The sequence below is a fragment of the Vanacampus margaritifer genome, chromosome 1 (assembly GCF_051991255.1).
Source record: "Vanacampus margaritifer isolate UIUO_Vmar chromosome 1, RoL_Vmar_1.0, whole genome shotgun sequence".
Lineage (NCBI taxonomy): Eukaryota > Metazoa > Chordata > Actinopteri > Syngnathiformes > Syngnathidae > Vanacampus > Vanacampus margaritifer.
Window position 1 is genome coordinate 2,160,360 of NC_135432.1, and position 22,778 is coordinate 2,183,137.

The 22,778-nt window shown below is 42.0% G+C and overlaps 2 protein-coding genes and 1 long non-coding RNA gene across 8 annotated transcripts; 2 read left to right on the forward strand and 1 right to left on the reverse strand.

The window, feature by feature from the left end:
• The first annotated feature begins 132 nt into the window (after positions 1-132).
• cyp27a2 (cytochrome P450 family 27 subfamily A member 2) lies at positions 133-8,638 on the forward strand. 2 transcript variants are annotated; one of them, XM_077566751.1, is made up of 9 exons: positions 133-681; positions 1,502-1,692; positions 1,789-1,988; positions 2,072-2,269; positions 3,493-3,656; positions 5,862-6,028; positions 6,116-6,197; positions 7,741-7,956; positions 8,045-8,638. In XM_077566751.1, the coding sequence occupies exons 1-9, from the start codon at positions 484-486 to the stop codon at positions 8,162-8,164; spliced, it is 1,536 nt and encodes a 511-aa protein (XP_077422877.1). In that variant the 5' UTR covers positions 133-483; the 3' UTR covers positions 8,165-8,638. The 2 variants fall into 2 exon arrangements, with proteins under 2 accessions (XP_077422877.1, XP_077422869.1); XM_077566743.1 differs by having other exon boundaries at positions 7,741-8,638.
• LOC144052588 (uncharacterized) lies at positions 7,573-11,733 on the reverse strand. Of its 2 annotated transcripts, none has more exons than XR_013294252.1 (2): positions 8,952-11,733; positions 7,573-8,160 (listed from the first exon to the last, which is right to left on the reverse strand). It is a non-coding gene; the product is annotated as an uncharacterized LOC144052588 (long non-coding RNA). The 2 variants fall into 2 exon arrangements; XR_013294253.1 differs by having other exon boundaries at positions 7,573-8,183; positions 8,952-11,485.
• Positions 9,193-22,014, forward strand: LOC144052569 (transmembrane protein 198-like). Of its 4 annotated transcripts, XM_077566781.1 has the most exons (6): positions 9,193-9,570; positions 13,985-14,260; positions 16,043-16,306; positions 17,685-18,266; positions 18,987-19,186; positions 19,339-22,014. In XM_077566781.1, exons 3-6 carry the CDS (start codon positions 16,150-16,152, stop codon positions 19,489-19,491), a joined length of 1,092 nt encoding a protein of 363 aa, XP_077422907.1. In that variant the 5' UTR covers positions 9,193-9,570; positions 13,985-14,260; positions 16,043-16,149; the 3' UTR covers positions 19,492-22,014. The 4 variants fall into 4 exon arrangements, with proteins under 4 accessions (XP_077422907.1, XP_077422916.1, XP_077422889.1 ...); XM_077566790.1 differs by lacking the exon at positions 13,985-14,260 and having other exon boundaries at positions 16,031-16,306; XM_077566763.1 differs by lacking the exon at positions 13,985-14,260.
• The last annotated feature ends 764 nt before the right edge of the window (positions 22,015-22,778 follow it).

A 22,778-nucleotide genomic window follows, 5' to 3' on the forward strand; every position in this document is an offset into this window, starting at 1 on the left:
TTCGGTGTTTGCTTTTTTTTAGCCAGAACATTCTGGAAAAACATGTCAGTGCAGGCCATCAACAACATGACCAAGCATGATCAAGCATTAAAATAAAAAAAGAAGAAGAAAAAACGCTGGTATTTTAGTACGTAGGAGGACATTGCTTTGGACGTTTATTGTGAAAGTAAACACCGTTTACACTCTTTTGACGAGAATAAATGTGTTTTTGTGCGCATGTTGTAGCTTTTTTTTGTGGTCAAAAGGGCAGACAGGACACGTACAGCATTCATACGTCTGACTTCTTGTTCTTTCACGTTTGCGTCATGGAGATAAAAAGAAAAAAAAAAGTTCCTGTGTTGTAGTTGCACATAATATCCACTGGGTGGCCTTAACCAAAGTTTGACTGCCAAATTGACGCCCAATCCCAAACATGTAAACACCATAGCAGCGGCTCTCGATGCTCAATACATTTGGGGACACAGACACACACAACAACAAAAAATGTCTCCCTTTCTGTCTCGTCTCTTTGCACTTCGCCGACGCGGAGGTCCGGTCGGCCTCTGGACCAGAACACTCGTCCAAACAAGGGCTGAAGCGGCCAAACTGAAAACCATCGATGACTTGCCCGGACCGACTTTGTTCAAAACCCTTTTCTGGTTATTTGTCAAAGGTTATGCCGACAAGAGCCACTTGCTGCAGGTAAGCAGAACCAGCGGCCGAACCTTCCGTTCCTGGTGTGAATGTGACTCGACGGATTTGTTTTAAATCCCCTTGTCGTATGTCTAGTTATAATTGAAGGTCATTTTTGCACGCTTTTTGCAAGGTTATTTACATCCCGATTTTCAAATTTAATGCTCAGATCTGGATTTAATTATAAACAAATCATGGTACGTTACGTAGTTTGTTATTCTGTATTAATGAGTATTTTTCGATGTTTTTTTCTTTTGTGCCAAACTATTAAATTGTGTTTAGTCTTTGCACTTTGAAAACAACACATCTTTGTTGAATTAGTACTTGTAATGCAGCCTTATTTAGTTTATTCAGGTCTGCATTTTCTTCTCAAAGGGAGCAGTTTGCAGTTGTGTTGGAGTAGAAAAACCTCGAAAACATGCAGGACTCAGGCCCTCGAGGACCGGTTCTTGACACGTGTGTTCGTGGAATATGAGTTGTGAAGCAAAATGCAGCCATTTTTATCCGCCTGTGGGGGGGGGGGGGGGCATTTTGCCACTTGCTGTCGACTGAAGATGACATCACAGTTGCTCAGGGCTCAGGTAACAACCAATCACAGCTCAGCTTCAGAAAACAGATGAGCTGTGATTGGTCAATGGTCGAGCCCTGAGCAACGGTCATGTCATCTTCAGTCGACAGCAAGTGGCAAAATGGCCGCCCCGTGGATATTGCTTCATAATTCATCAGAATGTCATGTTTAGACTAGCGAGGTCATATATATTATTGTCACGAAATCTTTAAGGTTGACATCCACTACCTGGAAATGACTTCACCTGCCATCTTTCTCTAGGGTGTCCAGAAGAATCTGTACGGGTCCATCTGGCGCTCCAAGTTCGGCCCGTTTGACCTGGTCAATGTGGCCAGTCCCGAGTTGATCGCGCAGGTGATCCATCAGGAAGGACGCTACCCTGTGCGAGCAGAGCTGCCTCACTGGAAGGAATACAGAGACCTGAGGGGACACGCATACGGCCTGCATGTGGAGTGAGTGCGAGCACCTCCAGGCCGCCAACATCTCACATGTGGCCGGCACATTTTCATGTGCTTAATGGTGGACTTTTCATGACTTTTATCTTTTAGCCAGGGGCAAGATTGGTACAGGATCCGCAGCGCTCTGAACCCGAAGATGCTGAAACTGCAGGAAGTGTCCGCCTACGCTTCCATCATCCACCAGGTGGTCCAAGATCTCCTTCAGCGCATAGAGTTGCTGCGCAGTCGCAGTCCAGACCAAATTTCCGTTTCCAACGTGACGGCCGAGCTCTACAAGTTTGGCTTTGAAGGTGAGACGGCTCCGCGGTGATGGCGGAGGCGGCGGCGGCGGCGGCGAGTTGCCGTCGAAGCTCTCCTGAACGCCGTCATCCAGGTATCTCGTCCATTTTGTTTGAGACCAGGCTGGGCTGCCTCCAGGACGACATTCCTAAGGACACGGAGCGCTTTATTGCTGCCGTCGACGACATGCTGACGCTGTCTGAGATTGTTGTTGTCTTGCCGCGCTGGAGCCGCCGCGTCTTGCCTTTCTGGAAGCGCTTCGTTCAGGCCTGGGACGACCTCTATGACACGGGTGCGTTGGAAATGTGCTTCTCAAAACTTTACAACAACGCTTTACAAATACCACCATAATGATCAACTGTGGAATAGCTACAGTGGTGTCTTGACATATATTTAGTCAACAATTTCTCCCCCCCCCCCCCCCAAAAAGAAGCTTAAACCATTCGTTGGTACTGCCAGTTGGTTTACTGGCAAACTCAATATAACATAAAACATAAGTGGATGTCAACCATAAACATTTCTTGACAATAATATTATATGTGACCTCACGAGTCTAAACATGACATTCTGATTATTATTACATTTGTGGAATATGAGTTATGAAGCAAAATCCAGTCATTTTCATCCATCTCAGGGGGCGGCCATTTTGCCACTTGCCGTCGACTGAAGATGACATCACAGTTGCTCAGGCAACGACCAATCACAGCTCACCTGTTTTCTGAAGCTATGCTGTGATTGGTTGTTACCTGAGACCTGAGCAACTGTGATGTCACCTTCAGTCGACAGCAAGTGGCAAAATGGCCGCCCCCTGAGATGGATTAAAATGGCTGGACTTTGCTGCTTAACTCATATTCCACAAATGTAATATTAATCAGAATGTCATGTTTAGACTACAGCGGTCACATATAACATATTATTATCTCTTTGACTGCCAAAAACGTTAAATAACGTTTAGTAAAACCCTATGGAGGAGTGCCAAAGACGTTAAAAGACGTTTGTTTCAAAACAGAGGTGAAACTAACCATTTTCTATTGTTGATTACTGAAAAACGGAATAAGGTAGAAACAAACTTTTTTTTTCTGATGAAAGATGAGAGTCCAATCTTTCATTTGGTAGTATGTGTGTTTCCATAGTCTAAACACATAATTTTCTGTGGACCTTGAAAGATCAGTCAAAATGCTTAAATCAGCTGGCACCCACGGCATCCCTTTTCTGAAAACGTCTGGCAGTCAAAGAGTTATTATTTTGGGGTTGACTTCCCCTTTAAGAATGGGCCCGCTAGCTATGCTAACACATAAAGGGAAACACCACTGACAGGCTAACACTTAGCATCAACGTTGGTTGTTAAAACGCTGAACTGTACTGAATAAATGTACAGCACTTGATCAAAAATAAAAAAAGTTGAAGCTACTGTAACATTTTGCAGTTACGCGTATCACACTTACAACGTTACCGGGCTCAAAGTGTGTTTCGGTTTTGAGTTGAAGGAGCTGACGCAAAATGTTGACGCTATAGCGCAGAAACTCATCGACAGCAGATTGGCTGACATTCGAACCCAGACGGCGCGAGGAGAGCTGACGGAAGGCTTGTACCTGACTTACCTGCTGTCCTGCGACAAGATAACCCGACGTGAGATCTACATCAGCGTGACCGAGCTGCTGTTGGGCGGAGTCGACACGGTGAGATCATCTCGGACGCTTTTACGCGACAGGCTCGCATTTTCTGGTTTTCCGCTGTTCCAAAAAATACCCGCAAAAAAGGAAGTTAAGTTTAGTTATGCAACAAATTCAAGTCAAATTGCAATATTTCATATTTCCACATCATCCAATTTTGACCTGCACCAGTCAGAGTTGTTGAGCGCAAATCAAATTGTTGTCACTGTCAGTCATCTGATCAAAACATTCCATTCTGAATTCAAGGCTGTCTTCATTTTGGCCTGACGCTCGATGTCTCATTTTACTTCTTACAGGGATGTGATTTTTCCGCTAATTCGCGGAATTCCGTTTTTTTTTTATCTCCCCCCCCAAAAAAAAAAAATCTGATTTTTTTAAAAAAAAATTTTTAGTAGTTCATTGTGTATGCGCATGACTCCGAAAGATAACATCTTCTGCTATAACAAAGACATTTGTGGTATGCTGTAATATGAGTTACTTTTCAAAATTTATGCTGTTGTTTTGTCTATTTCTTTGTCATGTGAGTGCATTGAAAGTACTTAAAAACACGGAAAACCCATGAGCTCCGGGGGGCTTCGCCCCCCCTTGTCCCCCCACCAGGGCACTGCCCTGGACCTAGCTGGGTGCCAGCGGCCCCCAGACCCCCGGCTAAATTTTCAGATAATTTCACTTTGGTCAAATCACATCCCTGTTCTTAATGCTGGCGTGTGTTGCTCGTCTCCAGTTTGGGACGTGTGAAATGTGGAAGTACTTGATTTAAAGGTCACTTCTGTCAGCCATGTTTTCATTGGTTGTCTGCCGCTTTGTAAATGTTTGTAAAAAGTTTGTAAATTTATTTTATGAGTTTGCTTTCATTTTTGGTTTGTACTTGTTGGCCACAATGAGGTCATGCGATTGGTTGAGCTTCTGCAATATATTACTTCATTGTATTACTTTTGTTCCATCGGACCACAAGAGGAGTTGGTTCCTCTTTTCCATGAACTCCAGATGGCAATACAAAAACAACCAAATACAGAGAAAAGATTATCACAAGTTTTTCTTTTATTTAAAAAAAAAAAAACTGTTTTTATTTGGCGTTAAAAAATGACGGGAAAAAAAGTACAGATAAATGAACAAAAATATGAAGTTCCAAATGAACTCGGGGCGACAAATCAAATTCAGATGCTTCACTTCAAGTGTTTAAAGCAACTTTCTTGATTTGTGCACCGAGAACTCCAAGTGCAAATCAAACAAACCCCAAATAAAAACATTTCACTTCATATCCAGCTTAGGGTCTTAGGATTCAAACAAAATCTTAAATTGGAAGTCAACACAATTTTTTTTTTGACAATAATATGTTCTATGCAGCCCCACTGGTCTAAATATTGTATTCGGGTTAATAGTGTTTGTGGAAAATGAGTTAAGCAGCAAAATCCAGCCGTTTTTATCCATCTCAGGGGGCGGCCATTTTGCCACTTGCTGTCGACTGAAGATGACTTTAATGTTGCTCATGGGTCAAGCAACAACCAATCAGAGCTCACCTGTTTTGTAAAGAATTTCAAAAATTTGGGGAAAGAAGATTTCTTGACAACATTATGTTCTATGCAGCCCCACTAGTCTAAATATGTTATTCTGGTTAATAGTGTTAGTGGAATATGAGTTAAGCAGCAAAATCCAGCATTTTTTTTTTAAATCATCAATATCAGAAGGCAGCCATTTTGCCACTTGCTCTTGAGTGAAAATGGCATCACAGTTGCTCAGGTCTCAGGTAACAACCAACCACAGCGCAGCTTCAGAAAACAAGTGTGCTTTGATTGGTCATAGCCAAAAACCTGCGCAAGTGTGATGTCATCTTCAGTCGACAGCAAGTGGCAAAATGGCCGCCCCCTGAGATGGATACAAATGGCTGGCTTTTGCTTCCTAACTCTTATTCCACTGTCATGTCATGTTTAGACTAGTGAGGTCACATATATTATTGTCAAGAAATGGTTAAGGTTGACTTCCACTTTAAACAACGACAGAGAAATGTCCTGTTTGTCCAATTAGTGAGCAAAGACGTGAAAGGACACGCATGATTTCCCGGTGAGGGAAGTCAAACTTGCTGTGCCTGCAAGCAGCTGCATGCATCGTGCCGGGACTTGTTTGTCTTTCTGCAACACCCGCTCTCAACGACATTTCTCGGGTCGTGTCCAAAGCCAAAATTGTCAACCCGTTGTGATGTGATGTTGTCAGACCTCCAACACGCTGTCGTGGGCCTTGTACCACTTGGCGAGGGACTCGCAGGCTCAGGATCGACTGTACAGCGAGGTGAATGCCGTGTGCGCCGACAAACGTCAGCCCAGCATGGACGACCTTAAAGGGATGCCTTACTTAAAGGCTGTCATCAAGGAGACGCTACGGTGAGCTGACTTGTACAAATATTTGGACCAAAGGGTTTGAAAGCACACAACACATTTTTTTTCTCTCTCTCCTATCTTTGCCTCCAGCTTGTATCCTGTTGTTCCTGGCAACGGACGCTTTGTCACAGAAAATGAGGTCATAGTGGACAACTACTGGTTCCCAAAAAAGGTACGGACACATCGAGTCAGAGGTCGGCTCCAGGTTTCAACCTTAGAAGGAGGGATTTCTTGCCTCTGTTGCTTGCTCATGTGGGCTTCACTTGATCTCGTAATGTGCCATATGCTAAGTGCACTCAGGCAAGTATGGAGGACCAAAACTGCCAACATTTTAAATAAATAAATAAATACAAATTACAATTAAAACGGATATAAAAAATATCATTCAAAAATGTAATACAAAAATATATAAGTGGAAATAAAAACAACAATAAATAACAGTAAAAATAAATTAATACAAATTTAAAAAACGAGTTCCAAAAAATAAATGTGAAAATAAATATAAAGATATAATTAAATATCAATCAATAAATAAAAACACTCTGCTTTCATATTTATTTATTTCAGGCTGAAGACGCTCTGTAAGCACGAAATATTATTCAAATGAGGGGGCGGTCCTAAGCGTGTCTTGGGTTGGAATCCGCCGTTGCAAACTGCCTTTCAATGGTCGAGCGGGCGGTTTCGGCGAACAAGGAAGTCTCGCCGGCTTGCATAGAGAACTCCCACAATGAACGACTAGCTTGTCCACTGTCACCTTTATTTATTTATTTAATTAATTTTGGCAGTTTAGGTCCCCCATAGGCAAGACATTGGTCACCTCTGCTATAACATCCTTAGTTAAGCAGCTCGTTCAACTCTACATTTAATTAAATTCTGAATAGAATAGAATCAGTATTTAATCCATTTTTTTGTGTTTCTGAAAGAAAGAAAGAAACAACAAAAAATGACATGCTAAGAAACAATGCAAAACGCTCTCATACGCAACATAAACGGTCGAGCATCATATTTCGACAGATATGTAGTCATGCAAATATCCATATACAGTCCCCTCTAAAAGTTTTGTAACATAAAGCTGTTTGTTTGTTTTTGTAGTATACTGAAGATATTTGTGTTTCAGGCCAAAAGATGAATATGAGACAAAAGTTCACAAATCCAATTTTTATTTCAAGGTATTCACATCTAGATGTGTTCAACAATTGAGGACAAAGCGTTTTTTTAAGTTACTAATTTATTCAGAAATAAAAGCTTTTTATAAAAACTTTTTTCTGATATTCATCTTTTGATCTGAAACCCAAATGTCTTCCGTATACAACAGCAAAAAAAATGGGATGACGTTGATGTTTCAATACTTTTGGAAATCAGTTGTGAAGAAACTCTTCTTCGTGTGTGTCTCCTTCTGTATTATACTGCCACCTGGTGGCCAAGATGCATAGCTACCCCAAAAGGTTGATTGAATTGAAGCAAAAAATGTGGCAAAAACGGTTTAATTCTATAGTTTCTATTGAATTAGTACTGTATGTTTTTAGAAAATAAAATATCATGGAGTGTTATTGTTTATTTATTTTTATTTTTTGTTGTGGTTGAGGACAGATTTATGGCAGAGGTTAAAGCACTATAGAAAATGTTTGGAAAGATACATTGAAATTGCAGCCAGATACGTTGACGTGCCGCCGTGAGATCTGAAAGGAACACTCGTGCCTCGTGCTCCCTTGCAGACTCAGTTCCACCTGTGCCACTACGTGGTCAGCCGCGACCAGACGCAGTTCGCCCGTGCCGACGCGTTCGTGCCGGAACGATGGCTTCGCACCGGCAGGGCGACGCCAGGCTTCTTCCGGCACCACCCGTACAGCTTCATCCCCTTCGGCGTGGGCGTGCGAGGCTGCGTGGGGAAGAGAGTGGCGGAGATGGAGATGTACTTTGCTCTGTGCAGGGTAAGCGGCGCCGTCTTCGGCTCCCGTCACGTGACCGCAGTCTTAAATGCGAACAAGTTGCTCAGGAATGCTGACTTGTGGTTGGCAGCTGATGCAGCACTACGAGGTCCAGCCGGGGGGAGGCGACCACGCTCCAATCCAGCCCAAAACGCGGACGCTGCTCATTCCTGCAAAGCCCATCGACCTTCGTTTCCTGCGCAGAGCCTGAGGAAACAAAACTGCAAAGTCTACACATAGCACAAAGAGAAGATGGCACTAAAGTCAACACAATTATTTGATCAAGTACTTAATACATTCTCTTCAATTCAACATTATTTGTGATTAGTGAAATGATTAAGCACCTTTGATTACCTAATACCCACATAATATAGATACAAGATAGCATACTGTATGTACTTCTCACTAGAACATGTTTGAACACACAAAACAAAATTGTTTGTTAGTCTATGGCACGATATGCTATGCTGCGCTTGTTTAAGCCTTGTCTTTTCATTTTGCAAGTGGATTCTTCTTCCTTTATTGTTGATTCAAACATCCTTGACTTAAACATACTTTACTGTCAATCATATAATACCCATTTTCTTACTTGACACAGCAAAAATGAAAAACTAAACACAAAACAGTTGCAATTGCTTGTACTGAGAACAAAAAAAATCACTGAATAAAACTAAATGTAACCAAGTATTTGACTTTACTTCCTATGGATGCGTATTGCATTCACTTGGAATTTTTTTCAATTTTTTTTAGGTGCTTTGTTTGTTGTGTATTTTTTAATGATGTTTTATTGAATATTTTTTCTGCATATTTTTTTCTGCCATTAAATAAATTCAGAAAAAAATATTCAGAAATATAGAAAAAAATATTTAAAAAATACTCAATAATATTACTAATAATAATACTAATATTCAATAAAAGACATTTAAAGTAAATACTCAAAACAAACAAACAAAAACGAAGCTCCCATAAAATTTGTCAGAAAAACAGGAGTTCCGTACCTTATAATTTGCTGAGTTGTCTCGGTCTCCCTCTCCTGGGCATTTTCGGTATTGTAGTGAACATTGTGCCCAACTGCTGTTCCCTGGAATGAAAATAACTGCAGGTTGTTGTTGTTTTTTATTTGTTATTGTTTCTTTAAGAGAAGGCTGTTTTTGTGTGTGCTTTTTTTTCCCCCAGAAGAGGGACTATTTTTGTTTTATTGTTTTTTTTTCTTTCGATCATCAACCTGTAGGTGGCGCATATGACCCGCACAGTGTAACAGGCAATGCGCGGGCACGAGCGTCTTCCTGACACCTTGATGGGAAGCACGACATCCCGCGTCCGTTCGGCGGTCCGTCCATTCAGGCTCGGGTCCCGCTCCACATTCGGCTGCCGAACTCCCCGCCGCGGTGATCTTCTCCGTCGTCCTAATTGAAGCAGCTGCCGTCATGGAGGACTAGTCCCATCCGGTTGCATCGACACGGGAGTCGCGCGTCGTCTCGCTCCACGCCGTCGGACGGAAAACACCCTGTCGGGCTGGGTGTTCATGGCATAGTCGGGGCTGGGGGCTACGGTGCCCCCCATGCAGTCATGGGGACGCCGCGGGGGTGGCGCGTCACCCCATCGGAGCTGATGATGGTGAGTCCCGTCCGTGGCCTTTCGCACCACCTGCTGTCAAGCGACGGATGCTTCGAGGACATTCGTGAGAAAGAGTCTGTAAACGTTCGGGATTGAAATGAGGTCAGTCTAGGGTGGAGGTCGATCCGGGTTTCCCGGATGGCCGCATCGCGGTCGATGGCGCATGGCTCAACGGATGGATGCCAGTGCAACGTGAGGCACAAATAATGGCGAGGCCGACGTCTCCCAGCGGTCCGTGAAAGCAGCGCCAAACGCCTGAAAGCCGTTGGAGCATTTAGTTCATATTAATCCGCTTCATATCAAACACGAGGCCCAAGCAGAGACAAATATGATACACCCGGAGAAAATGTATCCATATTTTCCAAAACGTTTTTCTAAAATATCTCCACACTTATCTAGTGTCAACTGTCAATTTACTAGTACGCGCTTTGTCCTCACAGAACATATGTACTTAAAACGACTGTCTTACTTGCGAAATTTCGTCCTGTTGCTATGTGACATATCTGTGCACCATTCCTCCCACTTTTGACCAACTAGTAAGCGACATAAAGAAAACTAACTAGTCGATTATTGTTCTGCACTAGCCACAAGATCCGACTGGAAAGCTGCTTGAGCATTTATTCCATATGGGCTTAAGTTCCATGTACAAGCTGGTTGTCCTTGTCAGTAAGACACATCAGCGCACTAGTAGAAACAACAGGGCGGGTCACCTGCAACTCCACTACTAATGTTTTTTTTGGGGGCGGGCCTAGTAGTTGCTGTTTGAGCATATAAATGTACTATTCTTTGTTGTCACCACTCACACTAGTAGAACAACTAGGGCGCATTTGTAATATTTTTACACTACTGTCATCCACTACTGTTTGACATTTCTCCGCACTATTGATGACCAGGGCTTACGAGTTGAACAAAAAAAAGTGGAGCGCTAGGTATTATTAACTTGTAGAATTTGATCATGTGACTGTTAGCATGCACTTGTCCGCTATTGCACAGGTTTGCCTCACTAGTAACACATTCTACTAATGCACATAAATGTCATAAAGTAGTAATGGGAGGGGGGGGGGGGCGTCACCAGTGACAGTCATTTTACTAGTGTTCTTAAAGGGGAAGTCAACTTTAAATATTGCTTAATAATAATGGATCAGATTTATATAGCGCTTTTTTAGACACTCAAAGACATTAAATACAAATACATTACATTACAAATACCGCCACCTGAGATGGATAAAAATGGCAGGATTTAGCTGCTCAACTCATTTTCCACTACAGTATTAGCCAGAATGCCACATTTAGACTAGTTGGGCTGTATAGAACATGTTATTAAGATTTTTTTGAGGGGTGGACTTCCCCTTTAAATTCTCTTACAAATGACGCCAAAGTGTGTAGTACTACATGGGCAATTCAGGACACTAGTGGAAGTTGTAACCCACTGAGATGCTCTACTAGTACTATGAATGAAAAAAAAAAGACAACAAAACAAAGGGCTCCAGTCTCATGCTGTGTGGAACGCCAAGGAATAAAATATGTTTTAAGGCAAATTAGAAAGCGCACAAGCAGACAAAGGAGGGAGGCCAGAATAGGAGTTCTGTGCTCCCTCTGGCGTGTTCCACTTGAAAGGTGAGCAGCAGCATTTCCAACCAACTGCCCAAACCCAAAGTAAATCGGCCAAAGCTCCAAATGTCCTCTCACTCGTGCAAATCAACAGAAATGTTCCGATTTTGCCAGTCATGCTCACTCTGGCGTTTCCTTGGAAAACGTTTCCGAGTGTCGAGCGTGACAGGAGAAGGCGTGTGCGCAAGCGGCCACAATATCAACACCGTCAGTGGGCTCCCATGCGAGCCCGGCGGCTCAGCGAGACTTTGCGAGGAGCCAAATACACAACATGTCAGCTTAGATCCGGTCACGTGACGTCATCACTCCCTTCGCCGCCTGAGCTCCTTTGCAACACCTCCATGCGGCTTTTGTTTTGGTTGTTCAGTTCCTCAGCAGAACGCTAGCTGTTGTCCGTGGCAACAAGCATCATTGAAATTCCTCGCCGGAAGCCGCACGGAGGCGTCTTGGCACTTTTCGCTTCGGCTGAGAGGCGACGGGAAAAAAAGGAGGCTTTGTCGGGGGAGGTTGGCGCTTACTTGCGTGTGATGAGTCGCTGAGCGGGGAAGGTGGGTGGCCTGAGCCACCTGCAGCAGTGCAAAGACCGAATGGAGTGTGCAGATTGGAGGCCGAGATCACGTGGTCAATGGAAAGCAGTGGCAGATGGAGGATTTTCTGTACGTGTCCAAAACGTTTACAGCAAATGTCCAAGTGAAGCTGAGCTAGTGAATTTGGGAAATCATTCAAATTGGAAACTTTCCGCGGGAATTTGTGGAAATTAAATGTTTTTTATAGCATTTATGGCACAATGTTTTGTTTTTTCAAAAATAATGTGCTTGTGAAATATGAATTTAGCAGCAAAGTTCACCCATTTTCATCCATTTCAGGAGTTGGCCATTTTGTCACTTGTTGTCAACTGAAAATGACTTCAGTGTGCCTAGCTTGGATTTTTTTTAATGGCATATTTGGCACTTAAAAAAAAAATCACCCCCAAAAATTTTCGTTAAAATAATATGTTATGTTCTATGCACCCCCACTCGTCTAAACATTGTATTCTGATTAATACTGTATATGTGGAATATGAACTAAGCAGAAAAATCCACCAGTTTTTATCCATTTCAGGGAGGCGGCCATTTTGCTTTGTACTGCCACTTGCTGTCCAATGAATGTCACATGACCCAACCTAAAAAACAGGTGAGCCGTGACGGTCGTTACCTCTTTGACTGCCAAAAACGTTAAATAACGTTTAGTAAAATCCTATGGAGGGGTGCCAAAGACGTTAAAAGACGTTTGTTTCAAAACAGAGGTGAAACTAACCATTTTCTATTGTTGATTACTGAAAAACGGAATAAGGTAGAAACCAACTTTTTTTCCGATTGAAGGATGAAAGTCCAATTTTTCATTTGGTGGTATGTGTGTTTCCATAGTCCAAACACATAATTTTCTGTGGACCTTGAAAGATCAGTCAAAATGCTTAAATCGGCTGGCATTGGCGACATCCCGTTTCTGAAAACGTCTGGCAGTCAAAGAGTTACCTGAAACCTTAGGCACGGCGATGTCATTTTCAATCAACAGCAAGTGGCAAAATGGCCGCCCCCTGAGATGGATTAAAATGACTGGATTTTGTTGTAGTGTCATTTGACTTGACTTGACCTTTAAACACAGAATATTTTGAGCGATATTTTGACACTAATCTGAACGTGTACGTATAGTTCATACTGTAGTCTGCTCGCCAGATGGGAAGAGTAAGATGGCCACCCTGTGGCTTCAACGGCGTGTACGGGCAATCGGCTATCCAGTAATATATACGAATCACTGAGCTGAAAGTACTTCCTGTTTTTTGTTCTTCTTTAAACCGTGTCCACTGATCTGAAGCCACAGGGCGGCCATCTTGCTCCTCCCATGTCGCAAGCAGACTACGGTAGAAACTATACGGCAGGGTTCACCAATTCCGGTCTTCGAGGTCCGGAGTCTTGCAGGTTTTACTTGTTTCTGCCCACTATCTCAATCTGAATCATATAGTCAGCTCATCAGCATGCCTGATAACGATCCTGATCTTTTGTATCAGGTGTGTTGGTAGGGGGAAACATCTAAATCGGAATTGGGGAACCCTACTATGCGGTGTACGTACAGATTAGACATATACACCTCGTAGGCGGGGGTGGGACTTTTGTGGCGGGGTGGTCACTATTTAAAAAAAATAAAAATAAGAATCATTTAACAAATGGACGGTATGTACTGCTTTGAAGCCCCCCTTTTACTTTTATCGCTCAGTTCCTTAGACCTCAATACTGTATTAGATTTGGCGGAGGCATCTTTTGTTGAATTACAGGTATAATTCTTTAATAAAAAAAAATTTAAAAAAAGTTTCCTCCTGTAAACATCATTAAGCATATCATTTATACATGTAATTAAGGCTGTTTCTACTAAGTACTGCCTCAAATGTTCTCCAATCTCAATACTGTAAATGTATAGGATCGCATGCCGATAATGTTTTTTTGGGAGGAGCAATATGGCAGCCTCCGACTTAAAAAGTATTGGCCTATTGGCAGTTATATACAGATCAATGGGCTGAGTTGAAAGTACTTCCTGTTTTCGTTCTTTACACTGTCAAACAAAATAATGTGCCGCCATCTAGTGGCTGACAGTGGAATTACACCCCAAATAAAGGTGCGACAGAACAAGATAGTTTTTTTTTTTTTTTAAAGAAGCTAATTTGCCAACCAAGAACCAGCGATGGATGGGGGTCTTCTGTATGTTTATGTTCCCACCTTTGACCTCTGCCACCCTAGTTGTCCCACCATGTCCTCTTTGTCACGCTAAGGCCTGCGGCACACGTGAGATGGCGCACCGTCACACTTTCCACAGCAGCCTCATATCGATCCACATCAGCTGGCCTGTGGATACTGACAGTGAGGAGCAGGAATCTGAGGGATCCGCTCAGTATTTGCTGGCTTGTGACTTCCGACGGCAACTGGGCAGCACAAAGAGAGGTCGCTGCGTGCATCGAGTCGTTTAAGGAGAGCCGAGTGAGGATAAGCCGTTCAGGAGATGAATGGTCGGATGTGTCGTTCTGTGGAGGAGATATCGTCAGGCCGGTGTGAGTAGATCCAAAGTTTGTACTGGATTAACCACATGTGGCTCTTTACTTGAGTTGTCTTTGAAATTGCTACATTGCTAGATTTGTATCCTGTTTGCAACTTTCCTGAGTCTAATTAATCCACTTGCTTGACATTACGCTATGTACACAATTTCTGTGCGTGTGGATTAGATCCGTCATCAGAACAGTGACGGATGGAGGGATGTTTGTTTTGATCCAAGAATTGATCAGCATGTGGACATCAGAGCCTGAAGCAACACCGTCGCACGCACAGTGCGTCTTTGCATGACTGCACGCCAAGCCTCTGATTGGCTCTCGCGCTGTTGCTATGGCACTCGCTGGTCTTTCGTTTTAAGGCGACAGAGGCATTTTAAGGCTCACAACGGTCTGTCAGCGTTCCGCCGTTGTCATAGCGACAGACAGGAAGAGGGCAAGAGGGGGTGGGGGGTGGGGGGCAGTCAGTGTTTATGTTGTAGATCAGGATCAAAACTGGTCGGTGAGATTAATTTTATTTTATTTTTTTATCTAAGAGGATGATGCACATTGACATCTGTGGTACGAAATGGCTTAATGTTACCGCAGGACAAACACAGACAGACAGACAGACAGTCAGTCAGTCTGGTGCGGTGCTTGGCAGTGGCCTGATAATCCTTCACCAAATATGCTCATTAATGAAATATTTGTGTCCGCGCCAACGACACAAGATATGAAACATTTTGCAATGTGTTTTGTCTGTGAGGCAAGAGGATGTGAATGTTCTCGTTATAATTATTCATTCATGCATTCGGGTTTGAGCGGCAGCATCTCAGACTGAATTGCGATAAAGTTACTAGTTGCCTGTTAAAAAATTTTTTGTAGTAAAGTACTATGATATTAACGTCATGTAACTTGATTACTTTACTTACTTTCGGATTAGACCTACTCCAATACTAAATGTGTTTTAATAAAAGACAACAACAGCATTTCAGTATGATATATATTTATTAAGGGAGTCGGTCAATTATTTTTAATTGCATGACTTCAATAGTTATTAACTCACGATTAATCGCAAATTTTAAATCAGTTCTAAATGTACAATATAATGTTCAAGAAGTTTTCATACTCTTGTTAACATAAAAGGAGGAAGATGTTAAACTAATAGAAATATGGCTGCAACTTTTAGTCAGTGATAGTCATTTCATAATAATTCATAAAATGTAGTTAAAAAAAAAAAGTACTGCACTGTAAAATGCGAGTGTGATATTGATTTGTGTTGACGTCATTTTTCTACCGCTAGATGGCATAATTGCATTTGTAAGAGATTGGTGACAACATTTTTCTTTTCGTGTTAAAAGCTATCTAATCTTTAACATGAAGTAACCTTGTGAAATTCTGCATGTTTTTCAAATTGTAAAATACAACCTGACCCCAGTCTGCACAAATATATGCATTATGATTACATCTATTTCTGCTCAATTCTGACATGCAGGTGTCTGCTGCATTGCGTATGGAATTCCCCCAGTACAGGTTTTTCAAGTAAGGGGCGGTCATTAATCGTGCGTTAAAAAAATGTGTGGTGTTAAAGAAACTTTAAATCAACTCAAAATTAACGTACTGATTTTGACACCCCTAATATTGATATATACTGTATATATTAGTTTGTCATGACTATTTTTTTGACATGGGGGCCCAAAACAACCTTCAATTTGGTAAATTCCTGATTTCTTTCATTTTCTTTCTCTAAATTCCAATGGAAAGTTTTTCCAGCTTGAGTTGAGTCACATTCACCAGTTTCGTCCCCAGGTGAAGGTGGCGTGCAGCCGGCCGATGCTTCGTAGTCTCCCCATACGCCGGCCTCTCATCTGACCGCCTCTCATCCTCCATTTCCTGGCTTCTTCTTTTCGCTCATCATGACGACCACCCTGGAAACGGTGCAGGCCCGCCCCGAGCTGGAGCTGAGCTCGCGGCTGCTCAACGGATGCCAAGACTCGGATGGCCGCTACAAGGTGGTCCCCTCCGTGGTCTGCTCCATGTGCTGCCTTTTTGGTGTCATTTACTGCTTCTTTGGTGAGTTGAACTTTTGGCTGCCCGCACACTCACCACACGATGGCATTCCATATTACAAAAACAACAATGGGGGAGGAGGGAGATTTGTGTTTACAGTTTTTTTTTTATGTCAGGTAAAAAAAAAAAAAAGAGACTACTTTCATTTTATATTTTGTTAAAAATGTACTTATGTTAAGTAAAGTCTAAAGTAAAGGCTGTTTTTATTTGTATTAATTAAAGTAATTTGTAATCTAATTTTAAAATTAGTAGTAAGTAATCAGTAAAGTAACTAAGTTACTTTTAAAAGCAAGTAATCAGTAAAGTAACTGAAGCCCGTATCCCACTGAATGGGCGAACAGTTGCGAAGGTAGGTAGAAATGTTGATTTCTTGTCAAGGTTCATTCAAGTTTGCAACATTCGCAAAATGTTCTCGAAACATTTGGCAGACATTCTCCTAATGTTTTAACTGACAGACTCAAAATCTCCTTGCAACGATAAAAAATATATATGTTAAAACGGTTGGTGAACGTTTAGGAACCCTAACGTTCACCCCTCAGTGGGATAAGTGACTTTAAAGTGGAAGTCAACCGTAAACATTTCTTGACATTATGTTATGTGTGACCTCGCTAGTCTAAACATGACATTCTTATGAATATAACATTTTTGGAATATGAGTTATGAAGCAAAATCCAGCCGTTATTATCCATCTTAGGGGGCGGCCATTTTGCCACTTGCTGTCGACGGAAGATGACATCAATGTTGCTCATGGGTCAAGCAACAACCAATCAGAGCTCAACTGTTTTCTGAAGCTGTGCTGTGATTGGTTGTTACCTGAGACCTAACTGTGATGTCATCTTCAGTCGACAGCAAGTGGCAAAATGGCCGCCCCCTGAGATGGATAAAAACAGCTGGATTTTGCTGCTTTTATATTATACTAATGCAATATATTTAGACTAGTGGGGCTGCATAGAACATATTATTGGGGTTGACTTCACCTTTAAGTACATTTAAAAGCAAATAATCAGTAAAGTCACTAAATCACTTTTTCAAAGGTAATTGTGGCTGACATACAAAGCTTGTCTCTCATTCGAGATGTGTCACTTCCTCATGTCTGTGAGACCAATTACTTTTGAGATTGGGATGTGGCGCCATCTTGTGGTGTCTTTAACAGTGCACAAAAACATAAATTTGTGATTTTTTTCAGCAAATAACAGGATAGGCAAAAAAAATCACAAAATATCTCTGCTGCAGTTGTATAGACAGATATCTGATATGATCGGATTTTTATCCCCATTTTATCTGATTGTTTTGTTTTAAGTATATCAAAATCAATTTTCATCCATGAACAGGCCGGTGAGTTTTCTGTACAGTAAACCTTTTTTGTCGCTGCCCCCCACAGGCTACCGCTGCTTCAAGGCAGTGATGTACCTGACAGGCCTGATGTTCGGCTCCGTTGTCATCTTCATGCTCTGCTACAAGGAGCGCGTGCTGGACACCCAGCTGAGTGTGGAGGCCTCGGTGGGCATCGGCCTGGGCATCGGCACGCTGTGCGGCCTGGTCACCATGCTGGTTCGCAGCGTGGGCCTCTTCATGGTGGGTCTGCTGCTCGGCCTGCTGGTGGCCGTCGCCACCTTGGTGGGAATGGAGGAGCTTTCCCACAGCCCGCCACGCTCTGTCTGGGTGCCTCTGGGCGTGCTGCTTGGCCTGGGCATGCTCTTTGCCGTGCTCACCCTCCAGTGGCAGCGCATCTTCACCACGCTGTCCACCGCCGTTTTCGGCGCGGCTGTCATCACCGTGGCGCTGGACTACTTTGTGGAGCTCTTTGCGCTCGTGCTGTACATGTACGAGCGGATGAAGGCCGTCCCCGGGAAGCCGGTTTGCTGGCTCACGTGGGTGGTGCTGGGGGTGTGGCCTGCGCTCACCCTGTTAGGTGTCGTGGTCCAGTGGAAGGTGACAGCTGAGGGCTACTCGCATACAAAGGGTGAGGAGACGCATGGCAATTTTTTTTTGAAATAATCATTTTTATTTTTAATTAAATTGAATGTATTTTATTTAAATTGCAATTAAATTTATTTTAAGTTAATTTAAATTTAAAATATTTTTAATTTAAATAAAATTATTTTTTTATTTTTATTTAAATTAAATTAAATTAAAAATATTTTTTTCTTAATTTAATTAAAAATAAATTAATTTTATCTTAATTAAATATTTTTTATTAATAAATTTGTTTTAATTGAATTTAAATTAACATTTATTTAAATTTAAATTCAATTGATTTTAATTTAATTCAAATTAAACTGATTTTAAATAAATGTAGTTGAATTTAAATTAAACTATTTGTTTTAATTGAATTTAAATTGAACTTAATTTATTTTAATTGAGATTAAATCGATTTTAATGAATTAAAAATACATTTTTTGAATTTAATTAAAATTAATAACTTATTTCAATTAAATTTAATTGCATTTAAATTAAACTAAATTTGTTTTAATTGAATTAAAATTTAAGTAAACAATCTTATTTCATTTTAAATTAAATTGATTTTAATTTAATAAAAAAATAATTATTTTTAATTTAATTAGAATTTAATTATTTTTAATTAAATTCAATTGAATTTAAATGACATTTATTTTATTTCTATTTAAACACTAGCTTCTTTCCTTTTTCATTTCAACCACCTAACTCGTTCCTCCTTCCCCAGTCATCATCAGTCGTCAGCAGCGGAGGATGCAGGTGATGCGTATTCGCCAGCGGGACGACCGCTACCGCCACAAGAAGAAGAAGAAGAAGCATCTGGGGTCCTCCTCCAACCAAAACCAAGCCAAGCAACTCCACCAGGACCCCGCCTATCGCCGCAAGCCCAATCCAATTCGCCGCTATGACACCGATGTCCTCTCGCCAGTGAGTAGAAACATAGGCCAACAAACTCCAATCCATTCCTGATCGCTGGTTGGTTTGTTTAGGACTTTGAAGCAGAATTTTTGCGTGGCCGGCAGTCGTGTATCCACTGCATCCCAGAGCTTTAATTCCCTTGTCATTTTCTTGTGATGCAGAGCTACATCCAGAATTTCCGTGACCGACAGGTGCAGGCTCAGCCTTTCCCAAGACAGCTGCTTGGCGGGCCGCACGCCGCGGTGGATCTGGGCTACGACTCTGGCTCGACGGCGCCGCTCGCTGGGGCCACAGGACCTCCGCTACGAGCCTAACGCGTCCCCTCGGCTCCATCAAGACACGCTATGCACTGTTGCTATCACTCATGACCTCCTCTAACTGCATGATTTCCCTCTCTCTCACACACACACACACACACACACACACACACACACAGCGATGACGTGATCGGTGGACATCGGTTTCAGCGCCTCAGATCAGATCAGGGATCAGAATGCAGACCCACCTCAGGCACAGGCATCCTCACAACAGATGATCCTCGGTCTGCAGGCCACCTTGTGCCATCCGGATTCCATTCATCACCTTTCAAATGGGATTTTGTGTCCCCCTTTTGGTGCTGGACCGTTTTTGTCTTCAAGTGGATTTTGCTGTAACGGGTGCCTTGCTCCTCCTGTGACTCTGGAGGGAAGTTCTGCTGGTTTTTAGGTGCTCACACAGGGTCACATTCGATTCAGGGCTGGGCTTGTTGTCGTCACCACGAGTGGACATGTGACCAGCGTGCACGTTCGAGAAAGCCATATGGGACTTGTGGCACCTCGCCACAAGTCTCCCGACGCGTGCTGGAAGCTTCGGAAGTTTTATCGCCACCTTGTCACGGTCCCATCAGAACCCCAAAGATCATTTTGACATCCGCCGTGCTCAATGTTTCCCAACCTTTATTGATCCAAGGCACTTATTTTACATTAGGAAACCATCACAGCGCACCGCCAAACACAAACGTCACCAAAAGTACTGTACAGTAAACCCCCCTCCAGGTTCGAGGTCCCGTGATTTCACGAGAACTTTTTGTACAGTTAATTAACGCTATTTTGCTCAATCACTAGATAGCTCTACATTTTTTGGGGTTTGAAAGTGTGCACATTTGAAAGAAGAACAAAACAGGAAGTACTAAATTTCATCACAGGCTATTTTTTGTTGAAAATGATTGAATGTCATCTGCTGTAATTGCTTTTTACGCTGACACAAATCGACGGCTATTGATTTCTTTTATAATGTACATCTTTGGACATGATTATTGATGTATATTCTGCGATGATACGCTTGTTACAAAAACGGGATTCGTTTACTGTCAACACCTTGAGGTTTCGGCACACTGTTACACGGTTTGTGCAATATTGTTGTGTTAACCATTGCTCTTGCTCACTCTAAATACATTATATGTGTTTGAATGTTTGTTTGAGTGTGTTTAAAGACCTTTAAAAAAAAAAATTAAGTGCCATGGATTCTATAAAAATATTCCTGGAGAGTATTTATATAATAGTGTATTTCTATATTGCGGATTTCGCTCATATTGTGGAGTGGTCTGGAACGTAACCCCTACAATGGAGGAGGGTCGGGGTTGTATATATCCTGAAAGAGGAAGTTACGACCCCCCCCCCCCCAAAAAAAATTATAATAATCTTAAAAATAGTACGTTATATGTGACCTCACTAAAGCATGACATTCTGATTAACATGACCTTTTGTGGAATATGAGTTAAGCAGCAAAATCCAGCCGTTTTTATCCATCTGAGTGGGCGGCCATTTTGCCATTTGCTGTCAACTGAAGATGACATCAACGTTGCTCAGGTGTCAGGTAACAACCAATCACAGCTCCGCTTCAGAAAACAGGTGAGCTGTGATTGGTCGTTGCCTGAGCAGCTTGCTTAAGGCTGACTTCTACTTGAAGTCATAATGATCTCATCACAATTTACTCAGTGTGAAATATTATGTTTTTGTGAATGACAGCAGAAGACACACAGGTTAAATTAACCTACAACCATTACGATTAAGAGCATTTAATTGTTCTGACGCTATATGTTGCTGGCATAGATGTATCGATGATGAACAAAGCCATTTATTTGGAGTAAATGAATAATAATTTTCAGACCAGCTATAAGTGAAATTGGATAATTTCCCGCAGCAGTCCTGAAGATCTTTCAGGCACACAAATGCAGTTTGGCAAGCACGTCAAGACACATTCTGTACGCTTTGAGACTTGAGGTTCATAGCAGATACGTTTGTGAAGATCCCCCGAATGGCAATATTTATGACATTTTATATATATACATATATAGTAAATGAGTCTTGAGGAGTGAATGTACAAGATGTTTGCATGAGCTCTCCTTTCCTTTAGATGCCAAACCCCCACAAAGTCCTCTATGTGCACCCAAGTCAACTTTTTCAACATTTTGTCTTCTTCCTCTGTTTTATTTTAATTCCTTCCTTTGGTTGGAATCCATTGGGATGTCATCACAGTAAATTCCAACATTGAAGCATGCATTCCTGCGGGCTGTCAGTATGTGCGAGTTGTTCACATAAAGTTTGACGTATTTATTTTATGGTTGCCAGTTGAACGTCTCGACAGCTCATTGCTGCGCACACACATGCACGTACGGTATATGTTGCTTACGTTGTCCAAGGCATCCTTCCCCCTCCCCACACAAAAACACTTTTATATCCTCCATCTGATAACATGTTCTCTAACCTGTCTGTAGAAATATGTAGATAAAAATCATTGCTACGTGCACAAACACATTGATAATAAACTGGTGATGTGGATCACATCTCCTGACTGTTCAGATGTGTGTGCGCGTCTTCAGCTTCTTTCAAACTTTCATTTGTTGAGCATGTTGGGGATGCCAATGAGAGATTATTAGGGATTCTTTTTTAGTTCCATTTAGTGGAGTTGAGCTGTTAATGCAAGGACACGATTGTTTTAGCTAGCTGCTTATAAAGATACTAGCAAAAAATATCTCAGCCAGTTTCAACATGCCACTTGTTCTTCATGCTTCAACTCGTCTGAGCGATATGTGTCGCGGTGGTCTTGATGAAGACTGTTCTCTTCAAGTCCCTCTCAGATTTTTGCAACGAAGTAAGGTAATTGCCGAGAACTGAAGGCCGACGTTGGCCCATATCAATGACAAAACAATGCCCTGCAAGGATGGGAATCCCCCACATAGGGCCCGTTACCCGTCGTTGCTCAGTTATTTCACTTTTGACTTTTACTCCCTACGTTTGAAAAGCGATACACTTCATTTGACAATACTGGGTTGTTAGCTTTTCAACCAGTGTGGATGACGACGCTTCAAAGCGATTAAATAAACAGCAGTTGAGATGTTGATTTAAGAGACTTGGCTCTTGAAAAAACAAAAAAAGTGACATAGGGAGCATTAGTACTAGAAATAAGACAGCAACAGCTTGCGAAAGGCGAGATATTCCACATCCATGGCCTTATTTAAGAAAATTGTTTGATGTTATTGGTTACCAGGATGAATTGTGGCGGAAGTGTTGTGTCATGTGCCAGTTTTAAAAACACCCGCTTCAGGTAATAATAATAATTT